Source organism: Larimichthys crocea, chromosome XIII (assembly GCF_000972845.2).
Source record: "Larimichthys crocea isolate SSNF chromosome XIII, L_crocea_2.0, whole genome shotgun sequence".
Taxonomy (NCBI): Eukaryota; Metazoa; Chordata; class Actinopteri; family Sciaenidae; genus Larimichthys; species Larimichthys crocea.
In genome coordinates, this window is record NC_040023.1 from 48,410,115 (window position 1) to 48,426,237 (window position 16,123).

General features: G+C 51.5%; 3 protein-coding genes across 5 annotated transcripts in view; 2 read left to right on the top strand and 1 right to left on the bottom strand.

Moving 5' to 3' along the window:
* The window catches only part of ppiaa (peptidylprolyl isomerase Aa (cyclophilin A)), a 4,107-nt gene extending 765 nt beyond the window's left edge, over window positions 1-3,342 (top strand). The window contains exons 1-4 of one of the 2 annotated variants that reach the window (XM_027287109.1): window positions 956-1,113; window positions 2,488-2,607; window positions 2,690-2,862; window positions 2,955-3,342. In XM_027287109.1, the coding sequence (XP_027142910.1) occupies window positions 1,045-1,113; window positions 2,488-2,607; window positions 2,690-2,862; window positions 2,955-3,087 (495 nt within the window). In that variant the 5' untranslated portion in view covers window positions 956-1,044 and the 3' untranslated portion in view covers window positions 3,088-3,342. Of the gene's footprint in view, window positions 1-955; window positions 1,114-2,487; window positions 2,608-2,689; window positions 2,863-2,954 lie in introns of those variants that run through there. The other variant, XM_027287110.1, reaches the window with a different exon arrangement.
* Window positions 3,343-4,939: 1,597 nt separating this feature from the next.
* Window positions 4,940-16,123, bottom strand: part of LOC109139635 (uncharacterized) — a 20,159-nt gene continuing 8,975 nt past the window's right edge. Inside the window, exons 2-5 of one of the 2 annotated variants that reach the window (XM_027286892.1) lie at window positions 6,241-6,667; window positions 5,695-5,808; window positions 5,495-5,600; window positions 4,940-5,388 (exon numbers count right to left, since the gene is read on the bottom strand). In XM_027286892.1, the coding sequence (XP_027142693.1) occupies window positions 5,084-5,388; window positions 5,495-5,600; window positions 5,695-5,808; window positions 6,241-6,345 (630 nt within the window). In that variant the 5' untranslated portion in view covers window positions 6,346-6,667 and the 3' untranslated portion in view covers window positions 4,940-5,083. Of the gene's footprint in view, window positions 5,389-5,494; window positions 5,601-5,694; window positions 5,809-6,240; window positions 6,719-16,123 lie in introns of those variants that run through there. The other variant, XM_019263749.2, reaches the window with a different exon arrangement.
* The window catches only part of slc18a1 (solute carrier family 18 member A1), an 11,494-nt gene continuing 8,440 nt past the window's right edge, over window positions 13,070-16,123 (top strand). The window contains exon 1 of the mRNA XM_027286889.1: window positions 13,070-13,203. The gene's annotated coding sequence lies outside the window, so the exon portion shown is untranslated. The remainder of the gene's footprint in view (window positions 13,204-16,123) is intronic.

Below are 16,123 nucleotides of genomic sequence, written 5' to 3' on the forward strand. Positions count from 1 at the left end.
TGGAGACATGTGGACTTATGGAGACATGTGGACTTGTGGAGACATGTGGACTTATGGAGACATGTGGACTTATGGAAACATGTGGACTTATGGAAACATGGACTTATGGAGACGTGGACTTATGGAGACATGTGGACTTATGGAGACATGTGGACTTATGGAGACATGGACTTAGGGAGACATGTGGACTTATGGAGACATGTGGACTTATGGAGACATGTGGACTTATGGAGACATGTGGACTTATGGAGACATGGACTTATGGAGACATGTGGACTTATGGAGACATGTGGACTTATGGAGACATGTGGACTTATGGAGACATGGACTTAGGGAGACATGTGGACTTATGGAGACATGTGGACTTATGGAGACATGTGGACTTATGGAGACTGACCCAAGTGGACGTTTGAGGAACTGCACGTTTTTTTCATTATTAATATTCTTAGCACTTCCTGTGTTGGACGGAGGCTTCTGATTGGTTCAAACACACAAAGTAACTAGACTCCGCCTCCCGCTCTTTGACGTTAACTCGGTTTAAATCCACTCAGACTAACTCGTGACGTCAACGGTCCGTGTTAACTTTATGGACCATGGACAGACCGCGCCCTGACCGCGTGACCGCGCCCTGACCGCGTGACCGCGCACCCCCCCTTCTCAAAGCCAGAACGCGCGCGGACTGCGGGACCCACCGCGTGCACTGCGCGCGCTGTCAGTGATCCGCGGCGCGCGCTGCTCCGGAACTGAGTTTGAAGTTATCCGCCCGGGACACCGGAGCGGGGCGGTGCTGGCCGGCTCGCGCCGTGACTCGGTCCACTCTGAGGTACCGTTACGTCTGTCTGCCCATGTAGGGACCTGGTCTGGCTGCTGATTGGACAACACAGCTGCCAATCAAACACCCCAGCGTTGCCGACTGGCTGGTTGTGATTCGCCGCCGCCCCCCCGCGTGCTATATAAAGGTGGACGGCATGCCGCCATCTTTTTCGGATCCTTGTGGCCGCCCGCGTCCTCACCGGAACCGTTCAGTCCGCCCCGCTGCTGAAGATGGCCAACCCGAGAGTGTACTTCGACATCACCGCTGGCGGCGCCCCGGTCGGCCGGATTGTGATGGAGGTAACCCGGTCTGTGTGCTTCGTTGTGCGGCCGGTCGGTCAGACCTCCGCTCGGTCCCGGTCCGCTCGGTCCCGGCCCGCTTTGTGTCTCTGTGATCGGTTCGTTACTTCGGGGCTGCGGGTGGATCAACCAGCGGCTCCCGGTGCTGGCCGTGTTCTGGGTTTAGCCTGCGGGGCTAACGGTAACCGAGCTGTCCCGGTTTGATTGTCTTGAATGAACCGTGTGCACGTGCGTGTGGCTGGCTGCCAGCGCCGCGCGAGCTGAGGCACCGGATAACGGCGCTGCACGCGGATAACGGCGCTCACATGTTTATGTTCCGTAGTCGTGACGGTTAATATTCCCGTTACCGGCTGTTTTTACCGAGTGAGCCTGTTTAAACTGTAACAGCCCGTTAGCTCGGTGCTAACGTTAGCTGTAGGCCCCGTTCAGACCCCGGCCGGTCGTCATGTCGGGCCCGGTACCGGGCGCTCTCACCGGGCAGCAGTACTTTTCCATCGGCGGCTAGCTCCGAGATGCTAATGCTAACCGTGCGGCCAGTCACGCTCTGCGCATGCGCACTGCGCAGCTCGCGCTGTTCTTTGTGTTGCAGCGTCTCGCGGCCTTCAGCGGAGCGCGGGAAACAGCCCGGCGCGTGCCCGCTGTGATTACACATAACGCGGGTCAATTATATTTATTATATTTATTATTTATTATTTATATATATAAGTGTTTGACGGTTCCGGTGCCGAGCAGTTCTGGAAAGTTCCACCGGGGAGGCGGGGCTAAGTGCGTGACTGAAACAATGCGGATGTTCGGTTAACGGAGCCGCCATGATTCAGCAGGACGTTACATAACGGAGCCGGTAACCGCTGATAACGCGTCCGGCCATTTTGTGTCCCGGTCTGGGGCGGCCCCACCGGGCTCGGGTCTAAACCTGGACCCGGCTCGTGCGTGTTCAGGGTAATGAGATCTGCATGGTGGAGGTCTGGGTGGTGCCACAGCTGAGCAGGTGCTGCAGCCCCCGCCCGGGCTCTGAGCACGCAGCTGCGTGTGGTGCAGTGCTGCATTACTCCACCGTGACAGAACCCCGTCACCGCGACAGAACCACGTGACAGAACCCGTGACTGTGACAGAACCACGTGACTGTGACTGTGACAGAACCCCGTGACTGTGACAGAACCCTGTGACAGAACCCGTCCCCGCTCTGAGCTCGCCATGCTTTAACGGGCCCGTCTTTAAAGCGGGTGGAGTTATTCTTAGCTGCTGCAGAGGTGGTGCTGAGCTGGCAGGGGTCCAGCTGCAGCACAGGACAAAGTGCGTGAAGCTGTTTGGCTCGCGGCCACACATTGTTTCTTGACTCTGACCCGCGGGCCGTGTTCCTTTCTGCTTCCTCAGCTTTATGCCAGCGAGGTGCCCAAGACGGCCGAGAACTTCCGCGCCCTGTGCACCGGCGAGAAGGGCTTCGGCTACAAGGGCTCCATCTTCCACCGCATCATCCCCGACTTCATGTGCCAGGTGAGTCTGCGGACGACCCGCACCTTCATGATGGTTATCTGAACGTTCTGCTCTGTAACTTTAACGTTTGTTCAACGTTCAGGGCGGTGACTTCACCAACCACAACGGAACCGGTGGAAAGTCCATCTACGGCAACAAGTTTGCCGACGAGAACTTCAACCTGAAGCACACCGGCCCCGGCATCCTGTCCATGGCCAACGCCGGGCCCAACACCAACGGGTCCCAGTTCTTCATCTGCACATCCAAGACTACCTGGTAAGAGCACGCAGGCTCGTTTACACACGAGGACCGTGATTGGTTGTCTGTACCGTTGGTGTCACATTTGATTGGTCCGTCTCCGCCCGCAGGCTCGACGGGAAGCACGTGGTGTTCGGGAAGGTGGTGGAGGGGATGGACGTGGTGAACAAGATGGAGGAGAAGGGCTCCCAGAGCGGCAAGACCTCGACGAAGATCGCCATCGCCGACTGCGGGCAGCTCTGAGCTCAGCACTTAACCCTTTCTGCTTGTCCTGTAGCCACGCCCCTGCTAGACTCCAAGCCCCGCCCCCTTCCCATTCAACATTCCTATTGATGGAGCCCCTGACCCCGCCCCTCTTTTTTATTCAGTTGGATCATGTTTGTGCATTTGTGACTTAACGTTTCTTTTGCATTAACGTTTGTTTCAAAGAGTCCAAACGGTTTTCTGTTGAGTCAAAAAATGAAGAAATAAAACGGAAAAGTTGCCTTGACGACAAAACGTGTCGACTCGTTTGTCACCTCCACCTGTAACACGTCACCTCCACCTGTAACATCACCTCCACAGTAAGGGTCAGCGATTAAAGATGTGGACGGATCCTGATGACGCCCGCTCAGCTTCAGGTCGACCCATCAGGTGTTCACGTGTCCGTCACATGACGAGCTTTAAAGGTGATCAGTGACGAGTCTGTTCATGAACTCGTTAAAGTTTGAATGTAACGGAGTCGTCAGTTTAAAGTTCATTAGATAACAGGCTCAGGGGTCAACGCCTCCAAACGTTAACGGGTTCGGAGGTGTGACTGAACAGGTGACAGACTCGGACCCTGGAGAATGTAAATGTTTTTAATAAACACTGAAGCTGGTGTAACGTGGACGTAACATTAAGATATTTTCAGTGTCTGAACTCTGAGATGATTGATCTTGTAAATCACATTAGGGTTAATCTGAAGTTCTTCCACAAACTGAATGTTCATGAAGATGTTTCAGATCCGACTGCAGATGATTTTATAGAAACAAACTGAAGAGTCATATTTTTATTAGTTTCATACTGAAATAAAAATAAAATAGCACATTAATTTGTTGAAGCGTCCAGCAGAGGGCGCTCTGCAGCTGCACATGGACTGACCTCCATCCTCCTCGAGGTGGTCACAGACTGGATGGACCATGTAGTCCCTCTAGAAGGTTCTGAAGGTTCTGGGTCTCTCCTCCAAAGTGAGGAGTCCAGGAGGAGCCTGGTCAGATGTTGAACCTCCTCCTCACACTTCAGCTGCTCCTGTCTGTGATCTCATTGAGCCTTCAGTCAGTCTGGATCATGTCCGTCATCAGTGATGTCATCATGGTCTCTCTGCAGGAGCTCAAGTTATCGTAGAGTCTGTACGACACGTAACAACGGACTGGACTCAGACTCAGACTCGTGTGGTTTGTTGTGATGGGCTCACAGCGTTACGTGAGCAGATCAAACCTCGATGTGGTCGTACAAGTACAAAGTCGGACTCAGACTGGAGTCATGAACCTCCGGTTGTTTTGAAGTCAGTAAACCTGAAAACACTTTTTATTTCCACACAAACATTCAGAAGTCTTTAAATGAGAACATGAAGAAAACATTTAACTGATTGATTTGTTGATTGAGCTGCTCGCTCCATCACGTCAACATGACGTCTTCAAACTGACCATCAGAAGACGTCTACGTGAAGCTGCATGGTTACGAAACTCCACGTGCTGAAGAGACATGGAACAACATGTATTGGACTGATGGAAGCAACATTCTTCTGTTTGGGTCTGGACAACGTCTCCGTGTCCGTGGACCAAACCCTGCTGAAGCATGGTGGAGCAAACATCACGGCGTCATGTTGACTCATAACGTGATGGAGCGAGCAGCTCCATGTGCTGAGCATGAATCCAACAGGAGAGATGAACACCTGTTCACAGGTGAACGTCAGTAATAACTGATCAGATTTAAACACGCTGCTGTTACACGTCCACACATCCATCAGTGTGTGAGCGGGTCCCAGAGCGGACAGACCAAACTCAGAGGGTGAGGCGTGGAGTGTTCATGTGTGTCACCGAGTGACGACAGCAGCCACAGTTTGGATCATCTGCATCTTTATTTAAACCATGTAAACAGACGGAGGCCCTGACCGGGCCCCGGGCCACCGTTTGATACACAAACATCTACATCAACAGTCGACCTCCAACACGGCGATGACGTCACCTGACGTGTTAAATTAAATCTACAGAGTCTGTCAGCAGCTGTCCGCCGTCCGCCTCTTCTTCCCAGAATGCCTTGTGTTCCTGTGGGCCGGCCTCGGGCGGGGCCGGCACACGCCCTGCCCCTTGGCCTTGCCTGACTCCGCCCGGCTGACGGCGGTGCAGGTCAGCCCGGCGTCGCAGTCGCAGCGTTCCAGCTTCGTCCCGCGCTTGATGCGCAGCGTACACGCCTCGCCCTCCACCGGGATCCGCTGACACCGCCGGCCACCCGTCACGTACCGGGCACAGCACAGGCCCGGAGCACAGTCACTGGACCGCACACAGCTCGACATGGCAGGAGCTGCACACACACACACACACACACACACACACACACACACACACTGTGATTCCTCTACAGGACAGAGTGTGTTCACTGAAGTTCAGGTGTGTGTTCCATCACTCACCTTTCGTCCTGTTGAAGCTGTCCTGGTTCTCTCTGTCTGTCTCTGCGTCCACCGCTCTGTCCTGAGCCGACGCTCTCCACTTAGGCCTGTTACTGCATCCTCCACTCTGAGACAGAAGACACAAAGAGTACATGAACCTGTCTGTCTGTCTGTCTGTCTGTCGTCTGTCGTCTGTCTGTCTGTCTGTCTGTCTGTCTCACCTGTGGTACGTAGCAGTCAGGTGTTGAACATGGTGTTGGTGTCTCTCGGCTGTTTGAGTTTGTCTCTGTCCGGCTCCGTATGGGACGCTCCACCTGGTCGCCATGGGAACGATCCTATTGGACAGGTCGGCAGTTATCAGCAGGCTAACAGCTAACAGACATTTAGCCTCTTTAAAAATACTGTCGACTTTTTTATGACCACCAACAATACTACAAATACAAATACAAATACAAATACAAATACAAATACAAAGACAAATACAAAGACAAATACAAATACAAATACTACAAGACTACGACTGTACCATTTTTACTTCAACAACCATTCTCCATGACGTCCACACAGACTGTCTAAAACCTGGACGTAGTCTCTGAGACGTCCACACAGACTGTCTAAAACCTGGACGTAGTCTCCGTGACGTCCCTGCAGACTGTCTAAAACCTGGACGTAGTCTCTGTGACGTCCCCGCAGACTGTCTAAAACCTGGACGTAGTCTCCGTGACGTCCCCTGATCATCAAACTACAAATCCCTGTGAGCCTCTTACCTCGGAGCTGTGCTGCGTGGCCTCTTTGGACGACCTGATGGTGTTGGAGTCCAGAGCGAGTCCACAGACCAGAGACACACACAGGAAGCTACGCCACATCCACATGGTCCAACCGATCGATCACTGGTTTCTTGTCAGTTATCAGTACCTGGATCGGCTCCTTCAGACTCTGATGTCTCCTCTCTGAGTGTCTCCACCTGGCTGCTGCACTCAGGTGCGTTGGTTTTATACCCCTCCCCTCCCCTCTGATCCGTCCTCTTTCAGGTGCCTGTCCCTCAGAAGTTTTGAAGGTGCGTTTGAAGCTCGACCGCATCAGTCGGCGGAGACAGCGCCGCCTCTGCTTCCTTCCTGGAAGCCTCGTGGCCTCAGGTGAGGCGGGACGTTTGATACGTGACACCGCAGAGACCACAGAGAGATTAAAACACACCTGGAGACACGAGACAGGTAGAGTCTGAGGCACTGTGTGTGTGTGTGTGTGTGTGTGGTTTTGCTTTATGTGGTTTAAATGTTACAATAAAGACTCATTAGAGCTGAAGGTGTGTGTGTGTGGCGGATGTGTGTGTGTTTACGGGTGATTAACAGACAGAAGTGAATCCGTCTCATGATGACACTGAACAGGTGAACACTAATCTCAGCTCTGAACACTCAAATCCAACAATCGTTCTTCCAATAAACAGTCAGAGAGAATGTCCAGGTGTGTTTGTTTGTTTGAGTGACAGCTGCCCCAGCCAATCACAAGAGGAGACGCTAAACCTCCCCCAAAACATTAGGATACTTCCTGTCCTGGAACTGGATCTCTGTGATTTACAGAGTTTCCTGATGGACAGTGAAGTAACCTGCTGCCAACTGTAGCTGCTGTTAGCTCATGTTAGCTCAGTTTGTTAGACGGACTGTGAGCTCAGAACACCGGGGCAGTGTTTGAAGAAGAAGAAGGAGGGAGCAGAGCTGGTGTCGTGCCAGAACAGGAGCTGGGCGAGTGGGCAGTGTAACCGGGCTCAACAGTCTCTATGAACATGATGGCAGAGGAGAGGACAGTGAAGAGGACGCTGACATCAGGATCCACATGGTTAAATTCAGGCAGGTCTCTGCCGTTTGTCATTACAGACAAACTACTGACCGGACTTTCATTAACGCGGTCCCTTCCAGGAATACAGTACCAACCTCTGAACCCAGAACAGAACCTCCGAACCGGCAGTGTCCAGTCTAACAGTGAACACAGCGACAGAACCTCTGAACCGGCAGTGTCCAGTCTAACAGTGAACACGGCGACAGAATCTCTGAACCAGCAGTGTCCAGTCTAACAGCGAACACGGCGACAGAACCTCTGAACCAGCAGTGTCCAGTCTAACAGTGAACACGGCGACAGAACCTCTGAACCAGCAGTGTCCAGTCTAACAGTGAACACGGCGACAGAACCTCTGAACCAGCAGTGTCCAGTCTAACAGTGAACACGGCGACAGAACCTCTGAACCAGCAGTGTCCAGTCTAACAGTGAACACGGCGACAGAACCTCTGAACCAGCAGTGTCCAGTCTAACAGTGAACACGGCGACAGAACCTCTGAACCAGCAGTGTCCAGTCTAACAGTGAACACGGCGACAGAACCTCTGAACCAGCAGTGTCCAGTCTAACAGTGAACACGGCGACAGAACCTCTGAACCAGCAGTGTCCAGTCTAACAGTGAACACGGCGACAGAACCTCTGAACCAGCAGTGTCCAGTCTAACAGTGAACACGGCGACAGAACCTCTGAACCAGCAGTGTCCAGTCTAACAGTGAACACGGCGACAGAACCTCTGAACCAGCAGTGTCCAGTCTAACAGTGAACACAGCGACAGAACCTCTGAACCAGCAGTGTCCAGTCTAACAGTGAACACAGCGACAGAACCTCTGAACCAGCAGTGTCCAGTCTAACAGTGAACACAGCGACAGAACCTCTGAACCAGCAGTGTCCAGTCTAACAGTGAACACAGCGACAGAACCTCTGAACCAGCAGTGTCCAGTCTAACAGTGAACACAGCGACAGAACCTCTGAACCAGCAGTGTCCAGTCTAACAGTGAACACAGCGACAGAACCTCTGAACCAGCAGTGTCCAGTCTAACAGTGAACACAGCGACAGAACCTCTGAACCAGCAGTGTCCAGTCTAACAGTGAACACAGCGACAGAACCTCTGAACCGGCAGTGTCCAGTCTAACAGTGAACACAGCGACAGAACCTCTGAACCGGCAGTGTCCAGTCTAACAGTGAACACAGCGACAGAACCTCTGAACCGGCAGTGTCCAGTCTAACAGTGAACACAGCGACAGAACCTCTGAACCGGCAGTGTCCAGTCTAACAGTGAACACAGCGACAGAACCTCTGAACCGGCAGTGTCCAGTCTAACAGTGAACACAGCGACAGAACCTCTGAACCGGCAGTGTCCAGTCTAACAGTGAACACAGCGACAGAACCTCTGAACCGGCAGTGTCCAGTCTAACAGTGAACACAGCGACAGAACCTCTGAACCGGCAGTGTCCAGTCTAACAGTGAACACAGCGACAGAACCTCTGAACCGGCAGTGTCCAGTCTAACAGTGAACACAGCGACAGAACCTCTGAACCGGCAGTGTCCAGTCTAACAGTGAACACAGCGACAGAACCTCTGAACCGGCAGTGTCCAGTCTAACAGTGAACACAGCGACAGAACCTCTGAACCGGCAGTGTCCAGTCTAACAGTGAACACAGCGACAGAACCTCTGAACCGGCAGTGTCCAGTCTAACAGTGAACACAGCGACAGAACCTCTGAACCGGCAGTGTCCAGTCTAACAGTGAACACAGCGACAGAACCTCTGAACCGGCAGTGTCCAGTCTAACAGTGAACACAGCGACAGAACCTCTGAACCGGCAGTGTCCAGTCTAACAGTGAACACAGCGACAGAACCTCTGAACCGGCAGTGTCCAGTCTAACAGTGAACACAGCGACAGAACCTCTGAACCGGCAGTGTCCAGTCTAACAGTGAACACAGCGACAGAACCTCTGAACCGGCAGTGTCCAGTCTAACAGTGAACACAGCGACAGAACCTCTGAACCGGCAGTGTCCAGTCTAACAGTGAACACAGCGACAGAACCTCTGAACCGGCAGTGTCCAGTCTAACAGTGAACACAGCGACAGAACCTCTGAACCGGCAGTGTCCAGTCTAACAGTGAACACAGCGACAGAACCTCTGAACCGGCAGTGTCCAGTCTAACAGTGAACACAGCGACAGAACCTCTGAACCGGCAGTGTCCAGTCTAACAGTGAACACAGCGACAGAACCTCTGAACCGGCAGTGTCCAGTCTAACAGTGAACACAGCGACAGAACCTCTGAACCGGCAGTGTCCAGTCTAACAGTGAACACAGCGACAGAACCTCTGAACCGGCAGTGTCCAGTCTAACAGTGAACACAGCGACAGAACCTCTGAACCGGCAGTGTCCAGTCTAACAGTGAACACAGCGACAGAACCTCTGAACCGGCAGTGTCCAGTCTAACAGTGAACACAGCGACAGAACCTCTGAACCGGCAGTGTCCAGTCTAACAGTGAACACAGCGACAGAACCTCTGAACCGGCAGTGTCCAGTCTAACAGTGAACACAGCGACAGAACCTCTGAACCGGCAGTGTCCAGTCTAACAGTGAACACAGCGACAGAACCTCTGAACCGGCAGTGTCCAGTCTAACAGTGAACACAGCGACAGAACCTCTGAACCGGCAGTGTCCAGTCTAACAGTGAACACAGCGACAGAACCTCTGAACCGGCAGTGTCCAGTCTAACAGTGAACACAGCGACAGAACCTCTGAACCGGCAGTGTCCAGTCTAACAGTGAACACAGCGACAGAACCTCTGAACCGGCAGTGTCCAGTCTAACAGTGAACACAGCGACAGAACCTCTGAACCGGCAGTGTCCAGTCTAACAGTGAACACAGCGACAGAACCTCTGAACCGGCAGTGTCCAGTCTAACAGTGAACACAGCGACAGAACCTCTGAACCGGCAGTGTCCAGTCTAACAGTGAACACAGCGACAGAACCTCTGAACCGGCAGTGTCCAGTCTAACAGTGAACACAGCGACAGAACCTCTGAACCGGCAGTGTCCAGTCTAACAGTGAACACAGCGACAGAACCTCTGAACCGGCAGTGTCCAGTCTAACAGTGAACACAGCGACAGAACCTCTGAACCGGCAGTGTCCAGTCTAACAGTGAACACAGCGACAGAACCTCTGAACCGGCAGTGTCCAGTCTAACAGTGAACACAGCGACAGAACCTCTGAACCGGCAGTGTCCAGTCTAACAGTGAACACAGCGACAGAACCTCTGAACCGGCAGTGTCCAGTCTAACAGTGAACACAGCGACAGAACCTCTGAACCGGCAGTGTCCAGTCTAACAGTGAACACAGCGACAGAACCTCTGAACCGGCAGTGTCCAGTCTAACAGTGAACACAGCGACAGAACCTCTGAACCGGCAGTGTCCAGTCTAACAGTGAACACAGCGACAGAACCTCTGAACCGGCAGTGTCCAGTCTAACAGTGAACACAGCGACAGAACCTCTGAACCGGCAGTGTCCAGTCTAACAGTGAACACAGCGACAGAACCTCTGAACCGGCAGTGTCCAGTCTAACAGTGAACACAGCGACAGAACCTCTGAACCGGCAGTGTCCAGTCTAACAGTGAACACAGCGACAGAACCTCTGAACCGGCAGTGTCCAGTCTAACAGTGAACACAGCGACAGAACCTCTGAACCGGCAGTGTCCAGTCTAACAGTGAACACAGCGACAGAACCTCTGAACCGGCAGTGTCCAGTCTAACAGTGAACACAGCGACAGAACCTCTGAACCGGCAGTGTCCAGTCTAACAGTGAACACAGCGACAGAACCTCTGAACCGGCAGTGTCCAGTCTAACAGTGAACACAGCGACAGAACCTCTGAACCGGCAGTGTCCAGTCTAACAGTGAACACAGCGACAGAACCTCTGAACCGGCAGTGTCCAGTCTAACAGTGAACACAGCGACAGAACCTCTGAACCAGCAGTGTCCAGTCTAACAGTGAACACAGCGACAGAACCTCTGAACCGGCAGTGTCCAGTCTAACAGTGAACACAGCGACAGAACCTCTGAACCGGCAGTGTCCAGTCTAACAGTGAACACAGCGACAGAACCTCTGAACCGGCAGTGTCCAGTCTAACAGTGAACACAGCGACAGAACCTCTGAACCGGCAGTGTCCAGTCTAACAGTGAACACAGCGACAGAACCTCTGAACCGGCAGTGTCCAGTCTAACAGTGAACACAGCGACAGAACCTCTGAACCGGCAGTGTCCAGTCTAACAGTGAACACAGCGACAGAACCTCTGAACCGGCAGTGTCCAGTCTAACAGTGAACACAGCGACAGAACCTCTGAACCGGCAGTGTCCAGTCTAACAGTGAACACAGCGACAGAACCTCTGAACCGGCAGTGTCCAGTCTAACAGTGAACACAGCGACAGAACCTCTGAACCGGCAGTGTCCAGTCTAACAGTGAACACAGCGACAGAACCTCTGAACCGGCAGTGTCCAGTCTAACAGTGAACACAGCGACAGAACCTCTGAACCGGCAGTGTCCAGTCTAACAGTGAACACAGCGACAGAACCTCTGAACCGGCAGTGTCCAGTCTAACAGTGAACACAGCGACAGAACCTCTGAACCGGCAGTGTCCAGTCTAACAGTGAACACAGCGACAGAACCTCTGAACCGGCAGTGTCCAGTCTAACAGTGAACACAGCGACAGAACCTCTGAACCGGCAGTGTCCAGTCTAACAGTGAACACAGCGACAGAACCTCTGAACCGGCAGTGTCCAGTCTAACAGTGAACACAGCGACAGAACCTCTGAACCGGCAGTGTCCAGTCTAACAGTGAACACAGCGACAGAACCTCTGAACCGGCAGTGTCCAGTCTAACAGTGAACACAGCGACAGAACCTCTGAACCGGCAGTGTCCAGTCTAACAGTGAACACAGCAACAGAACCTCTGAACCAGCAGTGTCCAGTCTAACAGTGAACACAGCAGACGTGTGTGATCTGAGTTTGTCTGTTTGTCTTTGAGTTTTGTAATAAAGACAAACTGTCACTCATGTTAAATAAGATCATGAAGTCTGTAAGTCTCCTCTGTGCTCTCACATTGTTCTCTGTTGGACTCAGAGGCTGAGGTCCAACCCGGTCCGGTCTGGCTGCTGAGCCCGGTTCTGTTAGCATGCTAACGGCAGGTTAGCTGCAGCTGTGTTCATGTTTGTAATTCCCAGTTCATTGTAAGACTTTGAACGCAGCACGATGACACCAGTAATCCAGTAATCCAGTACTTTTACTCTGTCTCTGTGTCGTGTGTTTCTACACGTATGAGCTGAGTTCTACAAACATACATGAAGCACGTCACACACACACACACACACACACACACACACACATACACAGCAGTGTAAACAGACCTGCTGTGTATGTGTGTGTGTGTGTGTGTATGTGTGTGTGTGTGTGTGTGTGTCAGAGTAATTGAGGGCATCTGTTGTCCTTTTATTGAAACCCTGGAACAACCTGCAGGCTGAAGACCTTATCACACACACACACACAGACACACACACACAGACACACACACACAGGTCAGAGGGTGTATCGTTAGTGTTGCTTTTGTGTGTGTGTGTGTGTGTGTGTGTACGTCTCCATATGTTCTGTTTTTATCAAAATAAAAGAGAGGAAACATCCTCCCTTCCTTCCTGCCTCCTCTCCTCCTCTCCTTTCCTCCTCCTCTCCTCCCCTCTCCTCCTCCCCTCTCCTCCTCCTTTCCTCCTCCCCTCTCCTCCTCTCCTCTGTCCTCTCCTCCTCCCCTCCTCCTCCTCCTCCTCCCCTTCTCCTCCTCTCAGGTCATGTATATAATCTTTCCGTCAGCAGCTGACAGAAGCAGTCGAGCGTTGTTCAGGTAAGAGTCGAGTCTCTCGTCACATTTGATTTTATTCTGATTTATTTCATTAGTTTTCATTCTGATTCATCTTCATCTGTATTTATTCATTTGTTGTTTTTCCATTCAGAGTTATTATTTTATTTTAAAGTTTTGTTTCTCATAGATTTATGTTTCTGTTTATTGTTTGTCTATGAATTATTTATCTTTTATTTTGAAATCTTTAATATTGTTTATGTATAAATAACCTATTCTCTTTTGTTTATATAATGTGATGCTTGTTTGTATTTAGACTCACCTGGCAGAGTGTGTGTGTGTGTGTGAGTGTGTGTGTGTGTGTGTGTGTGTGTGTGTGTGTGAGAGAGAGTGTGTGTGTGTGTGTGTGTGTGTGTGTGTGTCTGTGTTTCTGTTGGTTTATTGACAATATGGGGACTTCCTGTTCTGCTGCGTCGATCCAAAAAAACAAAAAAACAAAAAAACTAAATTAGATTTCAGGTCAGTTTGTCATCAGACAGAGAGAGAGACGAGATGGACGAGATAAGAGAATAAAAGGAGTGTGTGTGTGTGTGTGTGTGTGTGTGTGTGTGTGTGTGATAACCATGTTAGCGAGCAGGAAAGAGCCTATCAGCCAATCAGCAGTCAGAACAGACGGTCAGCTCATGTTCACACTAACGTGACGTGTTGAAAAGTTTCATTCTTCGTATAAAGATTATTTAGATTTTGATCAGACAGCTGAGTGACACAGAGAGACGCAGGTCGGACTCGAACCCTCGGCTGCCACAGCACGGGCCGAGCCTTCACACAGTCGTTCTTCTTTTCTTTGTATAAAACCTTCTAATAATAATAATCTTCATAGTTTATTCATGATGTTTCACACAGTCTGAGACAAACACGTCAAATGTTGTTTCACTAAAAACTCCAAAGGTCCGATCCTGGCTGAGCGACCACGCCCGCCCGCTCAGACCACAGTGCAGCCTGGATCCTGGTTCAGGGAAGTCTGGCACCGAGTCCAAATATTTGTCCTCCGTTACAGCCAACAGCTCTCACCATCCAACACTGCTTTTAATACTTTTGGTTCTGTCGTTAATCCGAGCCCCGCTGTCCTGTCCGATGCCTCCACTGCAGCCTGCCAAGAGTTTGTGTCTTCACTGATACCGTGTCCGGAGGTTCTGAGTTCTGTTGGGTCAAGTCTGCTTCTATAGACCTAGAGCAGCAGGTTGGCCTCCGCGGCACCGCTCTCCAGTGGTTTAGGTGTTACCAGGCAAACAGTGGGGTGCCACAGGGATCTATTCTCGGCCCTGTTCTGTTTTCATTGTACATGCTACGTCTGGGATCAGTTGTAAAAAAACAACCTTTCCACGAGACCAAACGGAAACACTGGACTGCACCACGGAGAGAAAACAGTGGCTTCAATGAAAACTGAACTCATTTCGTTTGGTTCATCATCTCTGTTGAAGGTTTCACCACAAACTCTGCACTCGGTTTAAAACACGTCAAAGATCTTTTTAACAAGCACGAACACTTCACCCTGTGCTGTCGCCTCTGTTTTAGAGTTATTTAAACTTACTTACACTGGCTAATTAGCAGCAGCTGAGGCTGATGATGATGATGATGGTGATGATGATGATGATGATGATGATGATGATGGTGATGATGATGATGATGGTGATGATGATGGTGATGGTGATGATGATGATGATGATGGTGATGGTGATGATGATGATGATGGTGATGCTGCTGATGATGATGCGGCTGACTGGTGCCTGGTGCCTGGTGCTCTGATGCTGGTGATGGTGCTGGTTCTGGTGATGCTGGTGATGGTGCTGGTGCTGGTGCTGGTGCGGTGCTGCTGCTGGTGCTGGCGCTGGTGCTGCGTGCTGCTGCTGCCTGCTGCGCTGCTGGTGCTGCTGCTGTCTGCTGTCTGCTGCTGGTGCTGGTGAGGAATGTGATCGTTGGTGCGTGTGGTGCTGCCGATGCTGGTGCTGCGCGGGCATGAGGATGCCGCTGCTGCTGACTGCTGGTAGCTGCTGCGTGCGGCCTGCTGCTGATGGGTGCTGCTGATACGCGTGCTCGCTGCGGCGGCTGGCTGCTGTCCCTCCGTGCCGCGTGGTGATTCCTTAGCTTAGCATAAAGACTGAAACAGACTATTAAGAGTCAGCTGTGATACGACAAGCTTCTTGTTACACAGGACCGAAAAAACTTTCACGATAATCGGTTTTAGATCGTCACGCGGATCTGTTAGCTTAGCATTGACATGTATTTATAATTGTGTGGTGTGTGTGAGAGTGTGGTTTGTGTGTAGTGGGGATGTGTGTGGTGTGTGTGTGCAGACAGGGCGGTGCTCCATCACAGTCGCGGGTCCTCCGCAACTCGTCCTGTCGTGTTGGGGTCGCTTGCTGCTGCTCGACAACATGCGGCTTTCACTGTGGTCGGTGGAGTGGCACACACACACATTCTGTGAGTGGGGTCGTCCACAATCAGAACATCGCGGGTCGTCCCATTGGGCAAGATACTGAAACCCAACAACCTGTGTGTGAAGAGACGTGTCTGTGAAGCGCTTTGAGTCATTTTACCGACAAAGGTGATGACCGATGCATCACCTGTAGATTTATGAAACGTCTGTGACCAACCTGCAGTTCCTCTAACGACTCCCACCACTGAGGCGGGCTCCAGAAGTGATCGCAGTCGCAATAAGTCCCCATGTCCAAATTGGGCACTTTCACAGCGAAATAAACATTTTACAGCTGTTACAAGAAAAACAGTTTTGGTCTCTGTATGCAATTTCCCGTTCTGACACTGTACTGAAGGTGAATTTATATACAACTCACCTTTTCACATTTATATTAAGGCTTAAAGTTATGCAGGTTAATAGCGGACGCTTTGACTTGACAGGTGGGTGGGGTCACAGATGACATTTGGAGCGACCAGGTGGTCAACTCAG